Here is a 27,499-nt window from a genome sequence, read left to right as displayed (position 1 = left end):
AAACATATAACATATCAGAGCGAAGGGCAGACGTTGGTCCCGGTTATTACTTACCGATGTAAGTATGTAGTCGTTACATGAGTCAGGGGCCTTTGGCGGCTTAGTAATAACCCTGACACCAGGGTTGATGAGGTTGGTATTTCACCTCACACCCCACACGATAAGAAGATTGAAAACGACGTAAACGTCTTTTTGAACGAAGCCTTTGATAGACAAGATTGGAGAATGCTACACCGACAAGAGCGTGGTTCTTAAATTCAGGATGATGATGAAATAATGTCGTAAGCTGCCCTCATCACTAGCCCATTAACGTGCCCATTGGTGGGGCACGGGCCTTCCCTATGAATGGATAGGGAGATCGGGCCTTAAACCACCACGCGGGCCCAGTGCGGATTGGTGGTTATTAACGACTGCCAATGCAGCCGGGACCAACGGCTTAACGTGCCTTCCGAAGCACGGAGGAGCTCGAGATGAAAACTTTTTTTTGTGGTCACCCATCCTATGACCGGCCTTTGCGAAAGTTGCTTAACTTCAACAATCGCAGACCGAGTGCGTTAACCGCTGCGCCACTAAGCTCCTCAGTAGTAAGCTGCCCTAAGAGAATAAAATAAAATGTGTTATAAACAGTACTAAGAATTTTTTTTTCTTTGAATTCGATACCGTTCCGTGAACATTTATTACGCTTACTTTTCCTATCTTACCATGGTTACGTTGGAGCGTGTATAGTTAATACATTATTACAAAAGCAATTAACACAGAAACATTCGAACAATGCAGACGTATTGCCCTGAGAATGCGGTGGCAATGAACTTATCTGAAGCCCGTTCAATACATCAATGATGCCAATAAAATATGAATCACATCAGGTCAATTGGACACGGTATTTTGTAAGTCTATAGGCACAGAATAGGGAATAATACTACGTATAGAACGGCAACTCTCCATTCTCATCCAGTGGCTGAGCTAGGTTTACCTCACCCTTCTTTCGGTCTGACATTACTCTTAAATCGTATGGCGTCAAACGTCACACACCCAGATGCGCGTATACGATAACGTCAAAGTGTAGTGTCTGTGTAAAACGAGGTTTTTTGTATGAAGTGTCCGGGGTGTGGAAATGTATTATATGATACTGATAATACTTAGACACACTGCCTCGCACTTAAGCCTTGATGCCTCTAACTAGTCTCAGGAGGAGCTCGGTGGCGCATGGCGCAGCGGTTAACGCGCTTGGTCTGCGATTGAAGTTAAGCAACATTCGCAAAGGCCGGTCATAGGATGGGTGACCACAAAAAAGAAGTTTTCATCTCGAGCTCCTCCGTGATTCGGAAGGCACGTTAAGCCGTTGGTCCCGGCTGCATTAGCAGTCGTTAATAACCATCAATCCGCACTGGGCCCGCGTGATGGTTTAAGGCCCGATCTCCCTATCCATCCACAGGGAAGGCCGTGCCCCAGCAGTGGGGACGTTAATGGGCTGATGATGATGATGATAATACTTAACTTTGTGTTATTATGACTAGCTTTCGGTTATCGCACGCGGCATGTTCATTCCAACCGTAAAATCATTGGTTTAGGCCCATATTATGAGATTCAAGTGTCCTTTCAACTAAGCTATCGCGGCTTCATAATAGTTATACGTAATGTTACGAATACGCATTTGACCTTTGACGCCCTTTAGAAATTTAGAAGCCCTTGGGAATGTGTATTCAAAGGCACAATGTTGACTATAGCCGTCATGACTCGCGGCTTTCTTAATGTCCTATCTAATCAAAAGCTACGTAAAGGTCGCGGGTTCCCCTAAAATTCGACGATATGTAATCTAATAGGACCCTCCTATAACCTTTCGGGTAACGCACAGTAACAGTTGAATGCATAAATATACCTACACTGCATCGTTATACTAATTTGATAAGAACAGTTTTTATTAGATACCATTGATTTACCACTACGGTAGTAGTAGATACAGCGCTTGACACAAAAATGCGGCGAATACTTGGCGCTTGTTTAACTATACATTCGTATTCAGCGGTATAAGTATACATTCAATAAAAATCGTGTCAAATTAAAAAGTACGCATCGTCTTATTACGTATATTGGCGCGTGGTGCTTCGTAACGCGGTCGAGTTATACTGCGACTCGGATTGACCGGGAGTACTCGTTTCCGTATATTTTAAACTGAAATAATAATTTTGATGGGATTTACTGCGGAAATTAAAATGTGTATACTATGATAGCATGCACAATATCATTCCTTAACAGAAATATGATGTTCCATCCTTGTTTTTTCGCTTCGAACTTCTATTTTTGCAAGTTTTTACCACGCATTTTCCCGTGTTGCCAGTTCGGCGCCTAATCGCGCACTGAGGTAAAGTACTGTCAACGTCGCTATATTAACAGTAACTTTGCGTCCCACTTTTTGAGCGCTAATGTTCAATCTACGGTACTAGTAAATCTATGTAGATACGTTTAATTGTTAAAACACTCACATAGGACAGAAATATATCAAGTACCCACGTGAAGTTCAAAATTTTACATTATATTAATGTTTTTATATAAAATTAAACTTGTTTCATAAAATACCTATTCGTGCAGGTGCACAGACTAGGTGTTCCGAGTGGAATGCTTTAGACATCCAAACATAATATTATAAATATTGTTAATCAATGTTTTTTGTTTATTGTTGTTGTTTGTGTTGAGGGTAGGCCTGTGCTCAGCAGTGGGACGTATATAGGCTCTTTATGTTTATGTATTATTCATACATACACTCACGCCTATTTCCCACCGCGGATAAGCAGAGACTATGGAATTCCATTTACTTCGATCCTGACACACTTCTCTTGCTTCCTCCACATTCATCAATCTAGTATTGTTCATAATGGTTTCACAAAATAATAATATAATATAGTTAAGGTACTAAAAAAATATAAACAAGTTACTTTTTAGTACATCTTATCTTCTTAATAAAATAGCTTGATTAATTTTGAGGAAAAAATGTCATCGAAAATCTACCACAAGACCATATTTTAATACTTCAGCTCGATGGCCGGAAAACAGTGATTTAGTGCATTATGAGACAAGTTTTCGAGACAAGTATAGTGATCTTATTGCGAACTTTGTGGACAAACCGGTTGCGTGTACACGACAAGATACGACCCTAATCAGTCCTTCTGCAGATTGTACCTGTATTAGGACTTTCACAAAAAAAATGTGTTCTTTCCTTATGGGGATAGCGATGAATCTTCAACTCATCATAAAAGTTGAAATACAATTTCGTACAAAAATAAATAGGTACCTATTGCAGCCTTATTACAAAACGAAGACTAATAAAGATAGTACTAGTTTTTACCAGTTTTAAAATATAGTCCGCGCCACGAAATAAGTCCCGCGGTCGCGGCGCTAGTGTTACAAATTCTGCATAGAAATTAGGTAGTTCCATTAATATCCGTAGACTAGATACCGTGGCGCGGATTATATTTTAATCCTGGTATTATGTTTAGTCTTCGTTTTTTACGTAAATAATGCGATATAAGTTTTACGATGTCAAAACAACATAAGTTATAAATTAAATAAAAAAATCTCAATTCAAGATAGTAAGGGGTAGCACTCTACAATTAAACAAAGAACAAATAATATAGGTGCATTCATAAGAGATAAAACCTATCTTAGGTCAGGTAGAATAGGTATTGAGTTGTTTACTACTTTTCAAAATAAAGCTGTGTCTTTTGCAGACATCTTTAATGTTTATTGACCTATAGTTGATTGTTTTTAAAAATATCTTAGTTAACATTATCGTAGGTAACATAGTTACCTACATTTTGAATAGTCATTTTTACATAACGAACGTCTCACCCGCCTAAAACTACTGCAGCTTCTCACAACCTGTATGTATAGCCGGGGAAAAGAAGCTGCAAGAAAATCCTCGGTCCTGCATGTTCTTTAAAAAAACATAAAATATTGTTATTGAATTTAGTAATTTGGCTGCCTAATATCATTTCCCAGACAGTTAATCCCATGCATTCACCTTTTTTACTAAGTTACTGTTTACTTACTGTCTTAAAACTGTTCATTCAAAGGTAAACATATCTACCTACACCTACAGACAAATAAATGAGCAAAGTATTCAATTTGAAGTACTAAGTAATAAATGAAATCCGTACACAAACAAACACATAAATATCATTACTAAACCAATAGTGGCAAGCAATCATGTGTTCATAACTTAAGTAATGCAATATCAGTTTCTGTAATTTGAGCCTGCCACAGCCTTCCTGGCATAGGTGTAGGGTTTTATTGAGCAATTACTAATGCATTCCTAGCATATGATCGACTATATACTTATATAAGGTATTTTTACAATAGTAAATAATTATGACTAGGGATAAAAATCTACATTACAATCCAAAAGAACTAATTTGTAGATACTTATTTCATGAAATCCGTTGAAGAAACAACTATAAAAAAACTACAAATTTTACTTTGATTATAAGAATCATAAAATATAAAATTGTGTACTTTTTTTATTGTTCATGCAATTTCTTTATTTAGCTTAACTCTCCATACTCTCCAAGGACATAATGTAGAAGTATAAATAATGATGTGTTGTTATGTTAATTAGAACTATTGATAAAATATTGAAAAATTGTGTGATAATTATGTATATAAAGTAACATTTTTTAGGAAAATGTTCGTCTTGAATTTATTGGAAAAATGTAATGCATTGCTCAATTGCTGGCATATACATATAGTCCATGGTTCTGTGGTACATAGGCTTGCTTCTCAAACGGGATGCGCCTGTAGGAATCCCGTTATGAAACTTGCACCAATGAGCTATGAATTAATCTTACGTGCAGTTTCCACTAATACAGTTGTAGTACATACGGCTCACCACCTGTTAAAGTTTAACAGTAAGATTGGTGAGGTATGCATAGTCATTCGCAAGATGAGTGACGTACCTCTGACTAACCCAATAGCTTATGTTATGTTACTATCAGCTATTAAAAGAATTGAAATAAAAAGTTACTATCAGCTATTAAGAGACTTGAAATAAAAAAGCTGTTCAAGTGCAAGTCCGACTCATGCAATGAGGTTTATGAGACTTTCGACTTTACTGTGGAAAAACTATTGTCTTCTTGCATCAAAATAGGTCGCGATTAGTTTGCCAAGTTTTATGATTCTAAATTCATGAGAAATACCCCATGAGAAATACGCCAGGTCTATGCTGATAATTATTTTTTTGTAAAAAAATGATTAAATCTGTACTTTTCTTTTTTATTATTTACTTACCTACCTACCTATATCCCTACTAGTGTTTTTTAAGGAAAGAAATGCAGGTAGTTTGAAATAAATTTCGTATTTTGATTTTAATTCACATCTAATTGAATATTGGCCCCGATTCCTGCAGACACCGCCTAATATTATTTTAAGTTATATCCGTCATTTTCATATCGGTCGAAAAGGAAAGGTTACCTATATGTTTATTTTAAAATGTTTAAGCCAAAGTATTTTTTTTTGTAAACAAAACATTGTTACAAAGGATATAGGGATAGCAATGAACAATTAAGTAGATAAAGTAACATTATACCTTCAGCTATATTATGTCAAAGTCCAATAACACCTCTAGCAAATGTTTACAATAAGGAAGTACTCAGAAACGCAAGACAATTAGATTCTTATAAAAATAACACTTGCCAAGCAGACTGCTACTCGCTGTGCATATTAAATAACAATAAGATATATACAGCTTGGAGGATGCAAACACTAGATCAATTATGCTAAACTATTCCATGTGATCTGTGACCAAACACTGTCATAAAGCATGAACTAAATATCTGCAGTATTTACATTATAAGTTACAGACTTCCTTTGTTGGTGTCCTTCTGGAGTAAACAAGCTGTATTTGGTAGCTTTATTGAAAAAAAAATAACAACATGTCATTTAAACTATTATGAAATCATTTGTCTTTAATTTTTTGACTTTAATCCATGTATCTTTCGTCCATGTGTGTAAAACTTGTTTTGTATGTTGTGTGCAATAAAGTATACATATTTGTATTGTATTGTATTTAATAGGAGAAAATCCAATAAGATTTCTCAGCAATTTCTTTAACTAAAGTTGTTAGTAGAGTGTTGTATGATTTTTTTTATTTAATTCTAATGTAATAATAACTTTTACTTACCAATATCTGTGATAGGTGCCTTACAAGTGTATCCTTTTAGGTGTCCTGAGTCTGAATCATCCAATAGTTCTGGTTTCTCAGGCAAGCCAGCTACCACAAAATAATCCGCCACCCTCCTCTCATCCATTTTGACAAAACTTTCTTATTTATATGTGGAAGTACCTGAATAAAATAATTTTTATTACCAAACTCATGGTCACTCAAAAACAAATGGCACTCAACACAAAAAAAACATAACCTGTTTAACCAAAAACGGCACGTTTGCCTTATATCTTTAATTTATATCTGTTTAAATACTTAGATAACTGTTTGCCATAAGTAAAACTGATTTTGTATCACGAAAAACTGAAGTTAAACGACAATAACATGAAACCTTTGAAGTGAACTTACGAATTATTGCTATAGATAACAAGATAATCGTAGATGAGTTATCCATCGTTTATTGCCAACGACACGTTTCAGTATAATGCAATATACATTATTAATCCAAAATATATTTTTCTGCACAATCACTACGAAATAATCAGTCCACAGTTTACACAATTTTTACAAAAACGTCCGCTACGAACGTCATGCCCGTCATTTTTGACAATCATCCATAGACAAAATATTATATTTTTTTATAGAAGGGAAACTACCCATAGATAATCTTTGTTTCTTTTTTGATGAAAAAGACATGGAAACTAGTCCAAACAGCCGTATCTGAGGATATTTTTATTACACAAAAATTTGCGCTTTAAGTCTACAAAAAATGATTTAACTGTTGAAAAGTATGAACTGAAGATTATAGTTCTTCAAAAACCTAATTAGTAATCGATTTTTCTTATTTGGGTACAAGGGGCAAAGGCATTGATGTATAATGTTACTATTATCAAAAGTAAACACAACTGCATTACTAATTATTTTCTAATAAAACAATTTCAAACTAGAATTAAAATAAATAAATCAAAATATTTTATATTTTTTATTCATACATCAATAACAATTTCCTTCTGCGCTTTAGTTGAAGGTATTAAAGGTTCATTTGATTCTAAAGTGCTACTTGTATCAACTTGAGCTCCAGCTAGTAACAGACTAATAGCTCCTTCAAGTTCACTGACTTTCTTACATACTTCTATTTCTTCTCTTAACTCTTTCTGCAAAGACTTATACAACCACAAGTTTTGTTCTGAAAATAATTTAACTTGAGCATCAAAAACATCTACAAAGACATTGGCAGCATCAATGACTGTTCTTGTAAATCTAGTTTCACCAAGATTTTTAATAAAGAATTTTAGTAATGCTCCTATTTTCTGTTCATCCAATCCAACCATTGCAATGTGAAGAATTTTCCTGCGTAACATTTCTTGAATAACAGCAGCCGTTTTTTCTGGATGCTTTGTTGCTACAACAGCTTTAAGCACTGTAGCCAATGCTTTGCTAAATTCACTTTTTCTCAGTAGTTTATCACATTCTGGTTCTATTACAGCTTTTTGTTTTGATACAACTGTATCTACTGTAGTTGTGCCAACTTCAACATGGTCTGGTGCAAATTTGAATAGTCCTTGCTTTTCTCCAGTGTGATGACTTGGTTGTTCTCTTTTTCTTATTGAAATAACACCATCCACCATACCGACAGCCAAGACATCATCATGTTCTGAAATTGCCATGCTCAGTACTGCATTGGGGAAGTCAATATTGTGAACAACCTTGAAACTAGATATGTCGTAAATTTTAACATGTCTGTCTAAAGATGCTGACATTAGCCTGCTATTGTTGCTTGCAAGACGGAGTGTTGTTACAGTTTTATGATGTTGTGAAATGTTGGCAAGTAGCTTTCCTCCATTGAATATATCCCAGACTTTGATTTCTGTTCCTCCTGCACTGATGAACAAGCCTCCGGAAGGTAAGAACAGTGTTGATTCAACTGGACTGCCATGATTTACTGTTAAAACAGTTTCATTAGATCTACAGTCATAAAGTTTTACTGCATGGTCATATCCTCCTGAAAGAATTATATCTGGGGATATGGGGCTTGGTGCTCCTGCTCTCACATAGTCTGTGTGTTCAGAGAAAGTGGCGACCTTTTCTTCTGTTGCAATATCCCAGAGGCAAACTGATTTGTCATCTGACAAACTGAGAACTTTAACTTGGTCTTTTGTGAAGAATGTTCTGTGGACCTGAAATTATAGGAAGGAAATGTAATAATGCAAATGGACTTGGATCTAAAAAGGCGTCATTAATTCATCTAAAAAGCAATATTACATTTTGATATTTACACATGTAAAAGACAACAAATTTGTAATAATGTCAACAAATGTGAAATAGTAACATTGCTTTTTTAGATGAATTGTTTCAATGTGGCTTTCTTGACTCCTCAGGTGGTGCAAGTTAATTGAAGTTGGAAAATATATTAGCAAGCACTTACTGGTCCTGTGTGTCCTGTAAACACTCTAAGAACATTCTTAGACTGAACATCAAATAATTTGACCACTGCTTCTTCACTTCCAGCTACCAGTAAACGTCCATCGGTTCTAAAAGTAGCACCATAAGCCGCTTCCACAAATTTAGAAATATTCTTTGCAACAACTTTTGTTATTGGATCATAAATCTGTAAAGTACAATGTAGTGTTACATTTTGATATTATTATAAAGTATCATGAATTGAACAAAGGAATTAAAAGTTACCTGCACTCGCACTGAGCATGTTGCGGCAAAATAGTACGGTTCAACTGGACTGAAATCTAAATAGTCAATAGCACCAAACTCTTTCACTAAGTACGGCAGCTGAAAGAAGAAATTAATAGATAAGCAAATTATCGTTCGTACAAATCACGAGAATAATATTTCTATAATACATACCCCTAATTTCTTCCAATACAGTGAATCTTCTGTAAGTATAGATGCTGGTTTTTGATACAAAGTTTTGTTAGTTTTTTTGAATGGATAAGATATATGAGCCATTTTGGATTACAATTTCCACCTACTACTGTTTGAAAACACGTAATTTATTTATTTTTCATGCCTAGAAAGTTACAAAAATAATATTTCACGAGCTAAACTTTGAAATCACTCGCAAATTTGACATATACAACACGTGTTTGAGAATTTTGATATTGGAAGTACCGTTCAGAAATTATAAGAAAATAAGCATTAAGAAACACAACCCACAACACTAGCCCACCCCCACCACCACTACTGCAGCCAATGCAACAATTGTTTGTCATAGACAAACTTTAATAGTTTATGAAATTATGGCAACATTTTTATCAATCTGTCACTGTCATTTCATATTTGATATTTGACATAACAGGAGATGTGCCGTAATATAAATATTACGAAATTGTTTCTCTTTTAAAACATTTTTTACATAAACAGGCACCTATAATTTGTGACCTTGTTAAAAATGTTCAAATTACTAAGTCGTCAGGGGTGCCGGAGTGCCGTTAAGCAGATCCTTTTCTGCGAGAAGTTTGAGGTTAGAAATGCTAAGATTTTCTACCTCTATCCATCAGCTGCTCCTGTAAGATTCGCTTCCACTGGTGGAAATGATGCAGGTAAGCTAGCTTCTTTGGTGGATAACATACCAGAAGCACCACCGGTTCCAGACCCCTCTACTTTAGCCCAGATAAATGAGACTGCTCAGACTTTGGCAGCTAATGGTGAACCTACATTTGCTAGCTTGGGACTCGGCGGCTGGAGTCCCGTCGGTCTCGTTCAGAATGCACTGGAGTACCTTCACGTAACCCTGGACGTACCCTGGTGGGGAGCAATTGTTATTGGTACATTGGTTGTAAGACTTGCCATGTTCCCACTTGTCATCATATCCCAGCGTAATTCAGCAAAACTGAACAACCACCTCCCTGAAGTGCAGATGTTACAGTTAAAGATGACACAAGCTAGACAGACAGGCAATCAGTTAGAAGCTGCCCGCTATGCTCAAGAAATGATGCTTTTCATGAAAGAGAATGGATTAAATCCTTTGAAAAACATGATTGTGCCTTTGGCTCAAGCTCCACTGTTCATTTCCTTTTTCATGGGTCTGAGAGGGATGGCAAACTGTCCAGTGGAAAGTATGACATATGGTGGAATGTGGTGGTTTATGGACCTCACTGTGCCTGATCAATATTTCATCCTTCCAATCATTACCAGTGCCACCCTGTGGTTGACAATAGAAATGGGAGTAGATGGGGGCCGTCTGGATGCTCAAAATATGCAAGTGATGAGGTACGTCCTCCGGGCCATTCCCGTCATCATGGTGCCATTCACAATCAACTTCCCCGGTGCCATCCTCTGTTACTGGTGCTCGAGCAACTTCATTTCCCTTATCCAAGTCGGATTTCTCAAAATACCTAGTGTTCGGGAGTACTTCAAGATTCCTAAATTGATGACGCACACACCTGATGCCTTACCCATAAAGAAGAAGGGTTTTATTGAAGGAGCAAAGGATTCCTGGACAAATGTGAAGATTTCCAAAGAGCTAGCCGAAAGACAGAGGATTGATGAGTTGATTTTCACAAAAGCAGGGAAGGGTCCCTTGCAGAAGACCTATAAGTATGACCCCACAAAATTGACAAGTGTACAAGCAAAACCAAAATAGGTTTTATAACTTTTGTAGATACCTAGTGTAATATTACTATGTAGTTTAATATTGAGTATAATAAAATGTTGATCAGATTATATTGAGTTTAATAATATTTTAATTATTTTTTTGTAATAAATAATCATTTTTACTACAATTAATGCCATAAATTAGTATTCTATTCTAAAATCAAAATTCATTTTAATATTACTAGCAAGCAACTGATTGTGACTTGGACTATAAAATTATTTTTACCAATTTTCTAAATAATTTGTAGTAATTATGGAATTATTTGTTATCAAAATTATCTTCTTTTTGATTATACCTATTTATAGTCACTGTTACAGCTGAAAAGACAAGGTTCAGTTGTTGTTTTTGGTGACTTCTTACAATTTGCCGCAGACAAACAAAACTAAACATATAGAACATAACATAGTCTTATGCCTGAAGCCGTTGGTCCTGGCTATTAGCTGTAAAACATCTCTTACTAACCCGCAGTGGAGTAGCGTATGGATATGAAGTGACACTACACACTGCATACATACATACATACATACACACATTCTGCTAAGCATACTCTAGTATGCTCCATACCCTCTCCATCTAATTTGAGGGGAGGCCTTGAAATACATGAAATATTAATTAATCCTCGTTCTCCTCATAGGTACCAACTATATCATAACTATATTTGTTCCATATTAGTTTACCCACTGACTCGAACGTACAGGGTACAACATCGCCGTATTCGTAGCAAGTGTAGCAGAATATTCGCGCCGATAATCCCGACGTGAAACGCCATTGGTTGTATGACTATCATATATAGTTGTTTCCAAAATTCAGCGCCTTATTCCTTTGTAAAGAGGCGCTCAGCCGAGCCCACCTATCGTCAGAGTTTCCGTTGCCCTTAGCTATTAGAGAAACGCGTTTTACGCTCGTCGCCATTGTGGTCATGTAGTGTATGGTCCATTGCTTACCTGATTACCTTTACGAAACGAGAGTTCTTGGTTGACTCTATTGAGCTCTAGGTAGCTATTTCATCCATTAGTAATCTATTTCATTTGGCGAATATATTTTTATACCGCTTTATAGTCACTGCTTACTTTAGGCTCTTAGGTAGGTAAGTAAATAGGTAGCTAGTTACCTACTAATTTATAAACTGCTGCTTTTATAAAATATTTCTTGCTTATAATATTTTTCTACATGTATTAAGTTTCTTTGACGCCGATAACCTGCGGTGGATTATTATAATTGTAAAATACCCATCTAATAGGTAAATAAAAAATAAATAACCTAATTGTTTTGTGTTAGGTATTTATAGAGTGGTTCCTAATGTCTCAATTCAATTAGGCTGAGAGATTCGAAACTTGGGCCATAACTTAGCTAATAGTTGAAACCGCAACTTATTTTGAAGCTAAGGGGAAGGCTACAGCTTACGTCGTGCTTATATATTTTGAAGTAAGCTGGCTGCACGTAACTTATAGTTTGGAACTCAAGTAAACAACGCTGCGGAAGTTGGTAAGCTAACTTCATCTACCTACTTTTACTCGTAACACAGATAAGTAATGTTTACACCATGTTTAGACGTTACACATTCAAAATTGTGACTATGAATAACGTGAGCGCCTGAACTTTTAGTAATGTTTGGTTAGGTAAACTTAAATATTTTAATTAATAACACATGACGAATTTATTAAAAACATCATAGAGGGGAAGCTACAAGGAAAGCGAGGAAGGGGAAGAACAAGAAGAGCTTACATGGAGCAGATTAAAGAGAAGGCGAAAGTCATGTCTCATAAGGAGGAGAGAGAATTGGCCTACGATAGAGAAGAATGGAGAATGCTACACCGACAAGAGCGTGGCTCTTAAATTAGGGATGACTAAAAGTTCACAACTATGGCCCAATTGGTACTTATAGTCGGAGGTAGGTAAGTACCCAATTCAATCTTTACCTAGCTTTTTGTTACCATTTATAAAATAATGTGGCTCAAGAATAACCACTCCTTACGTGTTTGGCATTTAGGAAGTAGTTATCCCGGAAGGGGAAATATTTTTTCACGTCATAGGTAGGTAAATTGATTGCATTGATACCTGCAGATTGATACCTACCAATGTAGAGGTAGACTAGAGATTTGGTAATCTATGTCTAATCGATATTGTAGTGGGTATCGATATTGAATACCTACTGCATTTACCTAATTTACCTACCAAAAAAGTTTTTTTGTAAATATACTACTATAGATACCGTTTAAGGGTCTTTAGTCATTTCGAACCCGAATTGACTTAGAACTAATTTCGGACCGAAATGGGTTCGGATAATGAAGATAATTTACTTAAATTTAATTTTACCCTGTGGACCGATTCGATCGATTCCAATAAAGAACTTTCCAGGCTACAGCTTCAGCGTGATAATTACCTATTGCTCATTATTCGGGTACACAATGATTCCAAAATACAATGTAATGGCAGAAGCATAAAATAATTGTTGCTTGACTGTTGGATCATTATTATGTATAGAATTATGTTGCTGCCTACATTGCTTCTCTTTATTTTGATCAGAATAATATTGGGCGGAAGATGTATTGTGCCTGGGTGTAATAAAAAAGGGTTATCATTTATACCCAAAAACAAAGATAAATAAAATTATATGTCTGTTATCCATGAAATTAGAAGGAAGGAAAATGTGTGAGAACAGCGCCCTCTATATATATTGTTTTGGGGTTTTTAAAAAAGAGCATTAATCTTCACGCACTGCGGTCCTAAACGACTACGAATATCTATAGACTTTTTGTAATTATTTCTTTTTATTTTGGTGCAATAGAGTGTATTTGTATGTTTGAGTAAAAAACTTATTTAGAATTATGCTATTGGAACCTAGCTCAGTTCATGCTGAATCCTTATAGAACTACTGAACCTTGTATTAATTTATAACTCTAAATACGTCGAAACCCAGAGGATTCAAGCCTTTAAACATCTCAGACAGCTCGTGTAGACTGAGAAGCTCCTATTAATTCCTGAGGGAATCGTGACTTGAACTCTGCTTAAAGCAGTAATTAATTAATTTACTGCAAACTCCTCACATTATTTATCTTGAGCTTCCTTCGAGAGCTGCAAATATTCGATTTAGGTGCTTGATAGGCTCCAGTAAACATTGCCAACTAATTCCGTTGCCGTGTCAAGACATCCATGTAACGCAGGTTTTGTCCTCCAGTTTTGCGTTTACCTGAGCTAAGCTCAGAGTAAAAAACTTGCTTTGGCAACCGAGTAGACTCCATGCGAACTAGGTGTCCACACCAGCGAAGTTGACCTTTCATTAAAAAAGGTACTCACCTATGTATAAGTAAGTAGGTACCTACGCCTATTATCGAGTACCTGCAGAGATACATAACAACCTATATAATACCTACCAGGTGCGCGTTATGACTGGGACTTTTACTTTCAGGTTTTGAAAGGGTATGTAAATATATATCGATAAGCTGTTAAGGGATGGTGCCCATTTAAAAGCATCGTAGTGACAGGGTGGCTAAAGTGCATTTACCCTTTGGAGATGAGAATATAAATAGGCTAAAATGACCGATAAACAATATTTGATCAGTTCAAATGGATCAATATATGCATGGGTAAGTATATGCAGCCGCATACGGAAAGGATGGCTTTACTAGGGAGAAAATTAGTTTTTTATTATGTAAGATAGTTTTTATTGGTTTAAAATAATAGCCTGGCAAAGCCGTGTCGAGTCATTTGTTAACAAAAAAAGTAAACGCGCGGGTAAAAACACGATGTCAACAACATAAAACACGTCGGTATAAAACACGGTGTCAACAATAAAACTAAACACGCCGGTATAAATGACGGTGTCAACAACAAAAATAAACACGCCTTAATAAAACACTGTGTAAATCTTTATAGATTGAACGCTTGCTTACAAGAATGTGTATCGATATAATATATTTTTATATTACAACAATATGTGATAGAGTAGGTACAATACAAATGGTGCTCTCCAATTATGTGTTGTGTTATTCACTAGTATGTACGCATGGCGTTCGAATAACGGATGTCGTTCACGGAAATAATAAATAGGAAGCTTCCGGTTGGATGCTGTACATAACATTGGCAAAACCGGGGAATTTACGGAGCTTTCCAATATACTTAGCCCCTGTTTAAGTTACATTTTCATGTATTTGGTGAAAGAAGTCTTACCTAGTGAATGAGTACTAAGAAGAAGAAATAGTTATATAAGTACTATATAATGTAGATGAGAATGGAATAAAAAGCGGTGTGTCAGGGGCGTAATACCCATACATATATAAACAGCCTATATACGTCCCACTGCTGGGCACAGGCCTCCCCTCAATCAACCGGAGGGGGTATGGAGCATGTAGTCCACCACGCTGCTCCACTGCGGGTTGGTGAAGGTGTTTTTACGGCTAATAGCCGGGACCAACGGCTTAACGTGCTCTCCGAAGCACGGAGTCACCTTACTTTTTCGGACAATCAGGTGATTCAAGCCTGAAAAGTCCTTACCAAACAAAGGCCAGTCTCACAAAGTGATTTCGACCATGTCCCCATCGGGAATCGAACCCGGACCTCCAGATACTACCCACCTAAGTTTTTTCTGTATACCTATACATTTGACATTTGTTTGCATTGAACACTTATTTTTATAAGTATGCGCAAATGTCAAATTGGAATATTGCTTTTTTAGATTAATTGGGAAGTTTCTGCGGTCAAAGATAAATTATGAAATTCTGATTAGGTACTTATTAAAGACAGATCTAAAGGTGACAAAAAGTTTTCTTTTTCCTGTTGTAACTTACCTATATATGAATTTTAATAAAGAACTATGAAATAATAAGTGCGACATTTTGTCACGTTTTTCTATGACGTCACAGGTCAACTGATTTGACTAGTTGGAAATTCCCTATTGATGTGGCCTTTTTAACCCCACAGTTCCTACTGACTGTACGTACGTACGTAAACAGCCTATATACGTCCCACTGCTGGGCACAGGCCTCCCCTCAATCAACCGGAGGGGGTATGGAGCATACTCCACCACGCTGCTCCAATGCGGGTTGGTGGAGGTGTTTTTTACGGCTAATAGCCGGGACCAACGGCTTAACGTGCCCTTCGAAGCACGGAATCATCTTACTTTTTCGGACAATCAGGTGATTCAAGCCTGAAAAGTCCTTACCAAACAAAGGACAGTCTCACAAAGTGATTTCGACAATGTCCCCATCGGGAATCGAACCCGGACCTCCAGATCGTGAGCCTTACGCTCTAACCACTAGACCACGGAGGCTGTTCCTGCTACTGACTGTATTTAAAGATAAAAATAATACTTATGATAGAAAATAATCTTACTAATTTTAAGTTATTGCCTTCTGTCCTATGCTAAAAAAGCTAGGTATGAGTACCAACCATGCTATCAATGATGTAAAAGAAAAATGTCACAAGAAGGCTCACTGAAGATTTGATCTCACCCGTATTGCGGCGCATTTCGAACAAAAGCGAACGTTTAAGGCTACCATGCAATTACGGAGCTAGTTATAAGCCCACGCTAGTTTGGGGATCCAATAACGGTCTTCATCTCAGAGATGAGTGGGAGAAAAATTGGGCGTGATTCTTGTGGAAATTGGCGTCAGACCGTAATTATTTTGTTTGTAAGGAAAGGTTTCACCTACTTTATATATGTAGGTGTATAATTGGACTACATAAACTTACGCCCGTAATCCCTAATAGGGCGGGTATAGCCACAGTAATCAAAGGCAAAGCAGCTACTGTTGATATGAAGTCTTAAGATGGATATGGTGAACCTTATGGTCTGTCGCCTATAACAATTGTCTATCTTGTATTGTTCTTATGTGTTTTCTTGTAGTAACGTTTACTAAATAGACCATCGAACTCGTATAACAAATCATCATCATCAATTTAAAGGCCACGCTCTTGTCGGTGTAGCATTTTCCATTCCAGTCTATCAAAGGCCAATTCCTTGACTTCCCTATAAGACACGACGTTAACGTTTTCTTTAATCTGTTCCATGTAAGCTCTTCTTGGTCTTCCCCTTCCTCTCCTTCCTTCTAGCTTTCCTTCTATGATGTTTTTAATAAATTCGTCGTGTCTTATTAGGTGTCCAATCATCTTGCCTATTCTGTCGTATAACAAATAGACAACCAATTTACAACCAATCTCTGTAAAAAGATCTGCAACGCATCTCGTCCCAAGCGTGGCGTGTAACGACATTGCACAACCGATATTGCATTATTTGAACAGTCATAACATTTTAATTTGAGCAAACATACTTTTACGCTCTACTTAACTCAATATAAGTATACGTATTTACAACACGGTCCTGATTCCTGTTCCCCTTTTACAAATTATATTCCAATTACAAGTATAATACAAGAATTAATTCACGCCATTTACTAAATAGATACTTACCTATATACGCTTCGACGCTCTGCCTACCTAGTTGTGATAATAAGTCATGTTAGTACCCTAATGTATACGTAATGTACCCTAATGTATTTATAAGGAAAAATATATATTTCAATATTAATATAAAATAATGTTCATATTTTTTCTAGAAAATTTATGTCGCAACAAATACAGTCTGAAATAAAATAGAACGATGTCTTCCGATTCAAGGAAATATATTTCCCGTTATAACGTAACAGATATTGAAAGACAATATTGATATCAAACCAGTTTACCTACTCGAGTATGCAGCAGATTTTGTTGTTTAAGAAAGTTTAGTACTAAACGAATGTTAATTTACTTTTTAGTCACTGTGGTCCTGTGGATAGTCACTCAAATCCTGATACCGGATTTGCATCAATAAGTTATAAATGTATGTGTGTGTGTGTGTGCGTGTGTGCGAGTGTGCGAGTGTGTGTGTGTGTGTGTGTGTGTGTGTGTGTGTGTGTGTGTCTTAAGTGCAGTTTACACTAACGCAGTTGGCTCGACCATTATAAACGGCGATACGGCTCGCCACTTATCACGTTGGTCTAACAGAAAGCTCGGTGAGGTGTGGGTACTTAGTTCATCTTGCGATGGATGTTCTCTGCTTACGCCAATTGGAATATAGTCGTGAGCTTATTTTATGTTTATGTTAATTGAATTATGAGTATTTTCTATAGATAAGTTAATGGTCATCAATGGAAATAGCGTAGGTATACCTGCAGGAATAATACTGAACAATAATAATAAATAATATTGTACTTACTTCCTATGAGGAGCTCGGTGGCGCAACGGTAAACGCGCTCGGTCTGTGATTGTTGAAGTTAAGCAACTTTCGCAAAGGCCGGTCATAGGATGGGTGACGAAAAAAAAAGTTTTCATCTCGAGGTCCTCCGTGCTTCGGAAGGCACGTTAAGCAGTTGGTCCCGGCTGCATTAGCAGTCGTTAATGACCACCAATCCGCACTGGGCCCGCGTGGTGGTTTAAGGCCCGATCTCCCTATCCATTCATAGGGAAGGCCCGTGCCCCAGCAGTGGGGACGTTAATGGGCTGGTGATGATTGCACTTCCTAGAAACAGACCTAAATATATAAGTAGATATACCTAGTATCATCAATAGGTGTTAAACAATAATGTTTTAAGCTTAATAAACATAGAGCTAGGAAAGTGGTACATGCGAGTTTAGGTACAATATCCCGCGCCCGACAAATTACCAACTTCTTTCAATTTGTCAGACAATATCTAACATTGTTATAAGCAAGAAAGTGTAGTAACTAGTAGAATGCACTTACTAACTTCACAGCAGGCTATTCGAGTTTATTCTTACTCTCCTCAAATACTAATGGAACTCCTTTGACAAAGTTTGGAATTTTGAAGAGGGTCTGCTCCAACTTGTTCTGAGGATTATTGGTGCAACACTGATCTTTGTAATACATATTGGGGAACAAGCAAACTCAGTTATAACTACTACGCTTCGGTGCATTTTAATTTGAGATTATGTAGATAGTCGACTGAAATGGTGAAGTTAAGTAGGTAATATTTTGAAACTAGCTGGTACCCGCGACTTCGTCCGCGTACTTTTAATTTGAATATTAAGGATTATATTAAAGGAACGGTATACATTTGGGTAAAGCATTTTGTTAAAAGAGAGTAGGTAAGGGTAGGGTAGGGGTATTTCTTATCAAGTGCTTAAATATAAAGTTTCATGGTTTTATCTTTTAAAATTAAGAAATCCCATACAAACTTTCAACCTTTATTTCAACCTCTTCATCCCTTTTTTTCGCAATAAAAAGTAGCCTAGGTATGTTCTTTCTCAGGGACTAAAGATTGTCTGTGCCAAATTTCATCAAAATTGGTTGAGAGGTTTAAGCGGGAAAGCGTAACAGACAGACAGACAGACAGAGTTACTTTCGCATTTATAATATTAGTATTGATTAGTAGGGATATAAGTTCTAATGGGTACCTATATTTATTCTTCGTATACTTATTTATCTATGCAATGTTCAACGTTTATGATTTTTTGATTTCAATATTTGTCTGTTTTGGTATATACATCACCCAAATATAATCACCTTAACTGATGATATTTATGTCACAACATACGGTCTTACTCGGACCTTACCTCGGACTTAATTAGGGTGTGAAGAGAGAATACGAAAAATAACAAACACCAAAATATTTATCCGTTCCACATGTATTTATTTGTTATTTTTTAATATTACATTTGTTAAAAAATGTGTATGACGAGGTATGAAGAGGGGGGTTTTATTGTACTGTTTATTACAAACAAAGGAACTCACTTTAGAATTTAATTTAAAATAATAAGTAATAGCTAGGAATACGCTTTTTAGGTTTTCTATGTGTCTCTACCATGCACATGTATGAAATTAGTTATTCACACGCAGGTAATATTTTAATTAATATGAAAATTATTCATACCTACTTATTAAATGAAGAGAAGAGAAGAGGGAATTCTAATTAAATCGTTCCACGGTTTTCCACAGCGAGAGACCTGTCAGTTTAAGCTTGTTTCAATAAAGTTACCTTCAGCGTTAATGGACCTAATTTCATATAATTTTCAGTAAATGGACAGAGTTTATAGCAAGTACTTGAAGGTAAAACCTGTATAACTGGGTCGAGGTACCCCTTGTCTAGTTATTTTATCGGGAAGTATTTTTTTAAATGACAGGCCTCAGTTTTTTTTACAAAAGCCGAATCTTCTATCCTTACGGGAAAATCAGGTCAATTTATACTTACCGTTTCTGTTCATAAACATTTTTTTTTGTTGTATTTTTATTATTCTTCTAAATGAAAAAACTAAACATGATTAGAATGACATACCTATTTTTTGTCTCTTTCGTAGGTGTATACCGTGAGCAAACTATGAGACCCCCACACTAGCGTCTTTCGAGCGTCGTTGTCGATTTTTTGAATCCTCATATCTCTGGTATTTATGTCCAACATATTTAAAGAAAATACTGTACCGACTTTGTTGGCAACAAATCATTATTCTATTAGTTAAGTATATTATAACAAGGTGGAGAGTGCTTAGGGCTCTTACCAAGTAATTTAAACAGATTTCTGGATATTTACATCACCATTACACGTAGAGTAGGTAGGTAGGATGGTATATTTATCAAAACATTTTAAACACATAAAATCAGTCTGTTGCATTCAAAAACAATAATAAATTTCATAACAACGCTTCCAATATACGGAAATGGAATATTAATGTCAAATTGGATCAAATTGCTTAAATTCACGGTACAACTACCGGAATCATGTTGGAGCTTTTAGGAAAATTTGACCTTTCCGCTTCGACTAAGTTGGTGGAATTTCCATTTCGACTCGAATTCTCGCAAATAGGTGACGTAGTACCATCGACGATTTTACCTCTAGACTCTAAATAGCAGACGAACATGTTATGTCAGGATATATATCTGACTAATAGATCAGATATAAGAAGTGTTTTTTTTATTATTTGTGTAATTATTAGTAGTTATATTATATTTATTTGGCGCCCGTCATTCTTTAACTTTTACTTTGTCGTCGTTTGAAAGATACAGCCCCACTGTTTAACTATTGTACCTGGAAGTCTCGGCCGCTAGAGGTTGTGGTTGGGAGAAATCTCTTGAAGCGATAAGACCGCCAATTGCCATGTGATTGGTTGGCATTTGGCATTAAGTTGTTTTGTAATTGTTTCCTTGGATCGGCGTCTGTCTCGCTATCATACACGGGCGGAGTAAAACAGCACACAGTAAAAAGATTTTACATAGCACCCGTATTTACCAATTACTTAATCTGTGACTGTGATGGAGTGTCCAAGCTGTGCTCTCGGTATAATTCTGAATATCTCGCGATATTATCTTTGCGCCTCCGTGGTCTAGTGGTTAGAGCGTTAGGCTCACGATCTGGAGGTCCGGGTTCGATTCCTGATTGGGACATTGTCGAAATCACTTTGTGAGACTGTCCTTTGTTTAGTAAGGACTTTGCAGGCTTGAATCACCTGATTGTCTGAAAAAGTAAGATGATTCCGTGCTTCGAAGGGCACGTTAAGCCGTCGGTCCCGGCTATTAGCCGTAAAAAACACCTCCATAAACCCGCATTGGAGCAGCGTGGTTGAGTATGCTCCATACCCCTCCGGTTGATTGAGGGGAGGCCTGTGCCCAGCAGTGGGACGTATATAGGCTGTTTATGTGTATGTTATGTTATTATCTTGTGTATTGTTTCTGTATTATCTCTCTGAGATGAGCGCTCGTCAATATACCTAAGCAATATAATAAACGTTGACTATTATGAATTCGTTTCTTGGAATAAAGCTTCTTATTACTTTCAACTTGCGCGATTGTGCCTATATAGGTACCTATAGTACCAACCATGTTCTATACTATCGTTGAGATATCTAATATATATTATATAATATACAGGGTGTTAGTGACATCGTAACAAAAATTTTGAGAGATGATAGAACCCATGATTCTGAGTTGATACCAAGTGGAATTTTCCATCGCAAAATTCATGTTTCTTCTGTATATACATAAATAAATATGTATACAACTTAAGTAAAAACAGCCATAAATATTCTTAAAAAATATTAAGGTCAAAAAGGTATAAAATGAATATAGGTAATAATATATTATATAAAATACTTATCAGCAATGAAGAAATTAACATAAAACAAAAAACTTATACTAGTATAAGCGAAATGAATTTGTCTCAGAGAAATTATAGACGGGAGGGCTAGTTTTACACTACATTTTTTTTTAAACTTTTTGGAGGAGGTGAGGTATACACGTACAGCACGCCTACTCACTACCGTACAGTTATAAAAAAAAATCAATGTCTCTATAAACGTGTACCAAAACAAAATCACACAAATAAGACGGATATTACATCTATCCAATATTCGTCAATCATGATTTAGGATTAAAACACAAATCGACTTTATTATTACTAAGTATACTATGATCGTTATTTGTAGGGTCGTATGCTGATCGACGGAAAACCGTGGAAATACTACGGTAAAACTACGATCACACCATAGACCACATCACACATATTACCGACGAGGGTTAGAAAAATCGACAAATAACGATCACAGTACAGTAATAATATGGTCGATTTTTGTTTGAATAAAAAGTCGTGTGTGACAAAAAATTGGTGGATAGATGTAATACCTCTCTAACAAAACACAAATCGATCGTTCATGTATGTTCATGTTGCATGAGGAAACGCGTGCTGTTGGAAACTCCCGTCTATACTCGTAATTTCTCTGAGGTATTTGTAATGCTTCCTCCTGTTTTCCTTTTCTTTTCCTTTCAAAGATATGAATACGTTGCACTTTAACGTCAGGGATACTAAACATAAGTCACTGCCGCGACGTTCAAATCGTACTTACAGAATTATCATCATCAGCCCATTAACGTCCCCACTGCTGGGGCACGGGCCTTCCCTATGGATGGATAGGGAGATCGGGCCTTAAACCATCACGCGGGCCCAGTGCGGATTGATGGTTATTAACGACTGCTAATGCAGCCTGGACCAACGGCTTAACGTGCCTTCCGAAGGACGGAGGAGCTCGAGATGAAAACTTTTTTTGTTCTCGGTGGCGCAGCGGTAAACGCGCTCGATCTGCGATTGTTGAAGTTAAGTAACTTTCGCAAAGGCCGGTCATTGGATGGGTGACTTACAGAGTAAATAATAGAAATATAAGTAGCATGAATTTTTATTTCCACATTGGTATGTGAACTATGCGATCACTGGCGAGTGTCCTGTCACGATTCTACTCCCAGGATTTGTCCAGGGCCTCAATCTATGCGCCCAGGGAGCTCTAACGCACGAAATATGACTATTATTCCCAACTTTATAGCGGCTATATTTCATTTTTCCACCATTTTGCTTAGTATATTTATGGGCTTGCAGAGCAAATGTGTTTTGGTTACGGTGTTTATTTAAATTTGTGTGCGGACACAACTTTTACTTCCTTATTGAACCTGTAGACGTACTAATAACATCTCCTTAGCGTTATCCCATTTTTCATAGAGTCTGCTTATCTAACTTGAAAATTAAAAAAAATAACCTAACGGGAAAACAAATTACAAGTCAGATATGTGACACCTCTCAAAACACATTACTTTTGGGTGATGTAGGTTTCCTCACGACGTTTTCCTTCACCGCTGAATACATGTTAACCATTTAAGATCGAAACTTGAATTCGAAAACAAATTCGGTTTAGGCCCGGATAGGATTTGACCCTGCGACGTCATCATGAGAAGCAAGTGTTTTTCTAAATAGGCTACCACGGGTTTTATATGAATAGCAATTAACGTAAGTATAACAATTAACTGTGTCAAAATATATCTTAAGTCAACTTTTTATGCCGCGTGGGTTCGATGACGGACCACATCAACCCTAGTTTTGTGTCCGTCTGAATCGGCGGTCACTTGTATTATTCGGGGTATTTTAAGTTGAAATGGTGCTCAATAATTACTGCCCACTTAGTGCCGCCTAGTGCCTATCATCAGACATTTGCTTTCAATGTATTTTAGAAATAAAATAACGGAGTGACCAGCGATTCTGACCATCACCTAGCTGTTCAGAGTCATTAAACTGCCCGAGGCCCCTGACATGGCTCATGTAACGACTAGTCTTACCTAAGTAAATACGTATAGTAACCGGGTAATAGCTTTTTTTTTAGTTAGCCTGGATTGTCCCACTCCTAGGCAAAGGCCTCCCCTCTGAGCCTCCATTTCTGCCTGCCCTGAGCAATCTCTCTCCAATCCGTCTGAAACGCGTCCAGGTAGTATCTCCATCGCTTCCTGGGTCTGCCTCTGCCTCTGCGTCCAAGAGGTGTCATGTGAACATGACCGGCCCACTCCCACTTAAACTTTGCAGCCTTAAGGGTAGGGTAATAGCTTATTATTATTAATAGCCGTCGAACTCTCAGGGCAAAGGCCTCTTCTCTTTTCTTCCATTCTTCAGAGTTCTTATTACAAAAGCTCAACAACTGCACAAAGAAAACAACCATCAATCATATTTCCAATTTAAAGAAATTGTTACATATTTTATTTTCACAAAATATTTATATTTACTTTTATGCACGACTTTTATTCATCTTCAATTATCAAAGGGCAAATCACATTGAGCTCTCTATTTCTTGTTCGAATTTCTTATACGACGTATCTGGGGCATACCAATTCTGCAAACTTTAATAAACATGCCTCATTGGACATGATTGTATGCTTATTGATGAGAATCGAATATGAGGTCGCATGAAAATAACGTGTATTATGGCAATACGGTTGGTTTATTGGGGCAGATGAATGTATTCGGATAGAGATGGGAGTTGACTAGTCTGTTTATTTTTAGGTAAGGATTTAATATTTTTTCTGTTAGGCTGGGAGTAATGATAAAGCATAGAATGCGTACACATTTCCACCGCTGTACCTACTACTTATATGCGAATCTTTTAGAATCGCTTTGCGAATAGGTGACATGCGAAATAGATCTCATACTTAATAAATAGTAGATCACTTTAGTCACTTTTATTTTAGAATCATATCGCATTAACTCTGCCATTTTTGCGACGTGTGCCGCGTGTTTATAAAAATTTACAAGTCTACACGTTCACAAGCTACAAGTTACAAATACTTACGTGTACTTAAATTACGTAACGTTTATCGAGAAAGTAGAGGGATTGTAAAATAATACTTGTGAAATAAATATTGACACTTGTAACAAGTAATTTACAAGTGCAGTTTTGATAAACACATTCTTGTAATAACTATTTTTTTTACAAAAAAAATCTTGTAATACAGGGCTTGTAAGTTTTGATACATAGGGCATTGGCATCTACTCAAATATGTCATAGATTGTCGCGTAGTCACAAATGATAATGCTATCTTTTTTATATTAAGATCATAATACCCAACGTCCGAACGACCACCCCTACTCAATTTCCATAACTATCAAGCCTATCGGGAACACGTACAAATGATTTGTTTCCTAGTCCCTAATAACGATCCCTTTCCCAGATATTATCGTTCATCGGGAGCGTAGCCAGGGGACCTGCTTTGGGGGTGCAGCCTTCACAGAATATTCCGGCCAAGAAGTTAATGCCATCCAGGGCAAATCTATAGTAAATGATGATAAAAGGTAAACTTTGAAGCTTGATAAACATAAAAGTTATATCAAGAGTTTTCCGGGTTGAGAAGCGAGAAGTTATATGACACCACCCGGTGTTAATCTCCGACATTTTTGTGTGAATTCGGACATACAAACTTGATCATTACTAATGTTTACGGCTATCAGTTCCGCTTTAGTGAGGAAGGCTTCTGTGGTATGGGGAGGATACCTGTAGCAAGTCAGGTGGTTTGAAAAGGCCACATCGAAGCAATTCATCTATAAAAGCAATATTTAAATTTCACATTTGCGCATATATATACACATGACAAGTGCGCAATGCACACAAATCAACAAATGTCAAATAGCAATATTGCTTTTATAGATGAATTGCTTTGATGTGGCCTTTTTAACCTCTCTAAAATCATTAATCAGAATGTCTATGTTTAAGATTTGTCAAGATAATTTCAGTATTTACTTAGGTATTGGCCTACCGGGGGCTCCTGCAGTACTCATGAAAAATTTTCTAGCTCTCTCCGGTTCGTCGACAGGAAAAATACTCCTCCAAGCTTCTCCACCGCTGGTTGATTGGTGGTAGATGTCTAACTTACATAAAAATAACATAAATAGCCTATACAGGGTGTTAGTGACATCGTAACGAAAACTTTGAGGGATGATTCGGGCCATGATTCTGAGTTGATATCAAGTGGAATTTTCCATGGAACTGAAAATGATAAAAAAACAAAAGTTTTCATGAATTTTCCGCCAGGAAAATTCCACCTGATATTAACTCAGAATCATGGTCTGAATCATCCCTCTTAGTATTCGTTACGTATGTCCCACTGCTGGATCTGTACCCAGAGGACTGTGCCTTTGCTCAATCAACCGGAGGAGGTATATGGAACATATTAAGCCCTTACCACATTACTCCACTGCAAGCTGCTGGAAAGAATATAAGAACGATCATAGACAAAAGTGTGTAACTTTTTAGAATGCCTTTGAATTTTCAAAATAAAATACGAGTGCAAGCTTGAAAAAAAAAACCCTAATTCTTGCTACGGCCCTGCTCCTAATCACATGAATATTGGCCCTGGTGGTTATAATTCTAATATACTGCCCGTTTATTGGTTAATTGCTCCGAAGGAAGTCCAGAAGGATGTCTTTAGATGACATCTTAATGGCTGAACACTTATGTCGGTGGTTATGGAATATGTGAAGATGTGTGGTGGTCATTGTATTGTAAGCAATTAGACTCTATTTATGGCCAAATTAATGCGGAAGTTCAAGATGTATTTTCTATATAAATTCTTAGTTTGAATCTTTTTTAATGAATCTCTGCGGTGTATTCGATCAAATACGATCGTAATCAATACTACACAAAGTACCATAAAAAACCTAAAACAGGACCTCAAAACAGCAATACTTACACCCCGCACCAGATCCCAAAGGACATGAACGACTCAATTCGTCTGCAGAAGCCGTTCGTACAAATAAATTATTTTCAAGGGAGCTGTAAAGATAGATTGGTGGCGGTAATAGTGGTTGCAATGAGCTGAAACTACCGCATTACTGATGCTGTTTAAACGTGTTTTAAAGCCACTTGGAGCGAACAGACGGGTTTTAAATCTTCTGCTTTTAGTTTTATTGGGGAGAAGATTTTTATACTTCAATCAAGAAGGAATGAAGTAGCTTTACGCGTTTATTTTTATGTATTATACTTTATACATACTTAATGTCTAGAACAGAGAAAAAGTTATGGCTAATTGTTGGAAAATATCAATGAAGAATCAACCTTATCTGTTTTGTAGGACCTTTGGTGTCACTCTTAGTACTAATATACTTACGTAGATATATATAATGTGAGTAAAGACAATGTTTCTTACGTTGGATACTATTTCGTGATTCTAGTAACTCGTATTTTTATGACAGTGTTTACTGTCGCAATAAACAAAATGGAATTGCTATTAGGCGTCACATAATTCGTAGACTAAACGGCGTAAGCTAGTGAAATGCAGAAGTTAGCACTTCGTTTTTTTCTGTCTAGTACTATAGAAAAGATAGCGCGTAAAGATACTTTACATAATAGTATTACATTCTATTCGTATTTCCATAGCATTCTATTTGCAATGAACGTGCGAAGTGGCCGCATAACGCAATAGCTTTGGCAACTGTCGCGTCGACTCTGCATAT

The 27,499-nt window shown here is 36.7% G+C and overlaps 3 protein-coding genes across 5 annotated transcripts in view; 1 reads left to right on the top strand and 2 right to left on the bottom strand.

Moving 5' to 3' along the window:
* Positions 1 to 6,756, bottom strand: part of LOC126370944 (DENN domain-containing protein Crag) — a 53,723-nt gene extending 46,967 nt beyond the window's left edge. For all 3 annotated transcript variants that reach the window (XM_050016080.1, XM_050016082.1, XM_050016081.1), the window contains exons 1-2: positions 6,563 to 6,756; positions 6,173 to 6,334 (exon numbers count right to left, since the gene is read on the bottom strand). In XM_050016080.1, the coding sequence (XP_049872037.1) occupies positions 6,173 to 6,299 (127 nt within the window). In that variant the 5' untranslated portion in view covers positions 6,300 to 6,334; positions 6,563 to 6,756. The remainder of the gene's footprint in view (positions 1 to 6,172; positions 6,335 to 6,562) is intronic.
* A 361-nt stretch (positions 6,757 to 7,117) lies between these two features.
* LOC126370965 (U3 small nucleolar RNA-associated protein 15 homolog) lies at positions 7,118 to 9,295 on the bottom strand. The gene is made up of 4 exons (XM_050016137.1): positions 9,014 to 9,295; positions 8,840 to 8,938; positions 8,580 to 8,762; positions 7,118 to 8,331 (listed from the first exon to the last, which is right to left on the bottom strand). The coding sequence occupies exons 1-4, from the start codon at positions 9,113 to 9,115 to the stop codon at positions 7,141 to 7,143; spliced, it is 1,575 nt and encodes a 524-aa protein (XP_049872094.1). The 5' UTR covers positions 9,116 to 9,295; the 3' UTR covers positions 7,118 to 7,140.
* A 149-nt stretch (positions 9,296 to 9,444) lies between these two features.
* LOC126370974 (mitochondrial inner membrane protein OXA1L) lies at positions 9,445 to 10,831 on the top strand. The gene has a single exon (XM_050016149.1). It carries the CDS (start codon positions 9,558 to 9,560, stop codon positions 10,749 to 10,751), a length of 1,194 nt encoding a protein of 397 aa, XP_049872106.1. The 5' UTR covers positions 9,445 to 9,557; the 3' UTR covers positions 10,752 to 10,831.
* The last annotated feature ends 16,668 nt before the right edge of the window (positions 10,832 to 27,499 follow it).

Source organism: Pectinophora gossypiella, chromosome 11 (assembly GCF_024362695.1).
Source record: "Pectinophora gossypiella chromosome 11, ilPecGoss1.1, whole genome shotgun sequence".
NCBI classification, from domain to species: Eukaryota; Metazoa; Arthropoda; class Insecta; order Lepidoptera; family Gelechiidae; genus Pectinophora; species Pectinophora gossypiella.
The sequence above is the reverse complement of the archived record's forward strand: the minus strand, read 5'-3'. Positions and strand labels throughout refer to the sequence as shown.

Excerpts from the sequence above, each read along its gene's own strand:
- LOC126370965 (XM_050016137.1), bottom strand. The coding sequence starts at position 9,115 with ATGGCTCATATATCTTATCCATTCAAAAAAACTAACAAAACTTTGTAT. Across the intron at positions 8,939-9,013 it reads TGTATTGGAAGAAATTAGGG|CTGCCGTACTTAGTGAAAGA; the intron begins GTATGTATTATA and ends TTCTTCTTTCAG. Across the intron at positions 8,332-8,579 it reads TTACAGGACACACAGGACCA|GTCCACAGAACATTCTTCAC; the intron begins GTAAGTGCTTGC and ends CTATAATTTCAG.
- LOC126370974 (XM_050016149.1), top strand. The coding sequence starts at position 9,558 with ATGTTCAAATTACTAAGTCGTCAGGGGTGCCGGAGTGCCGTTAAGCAG.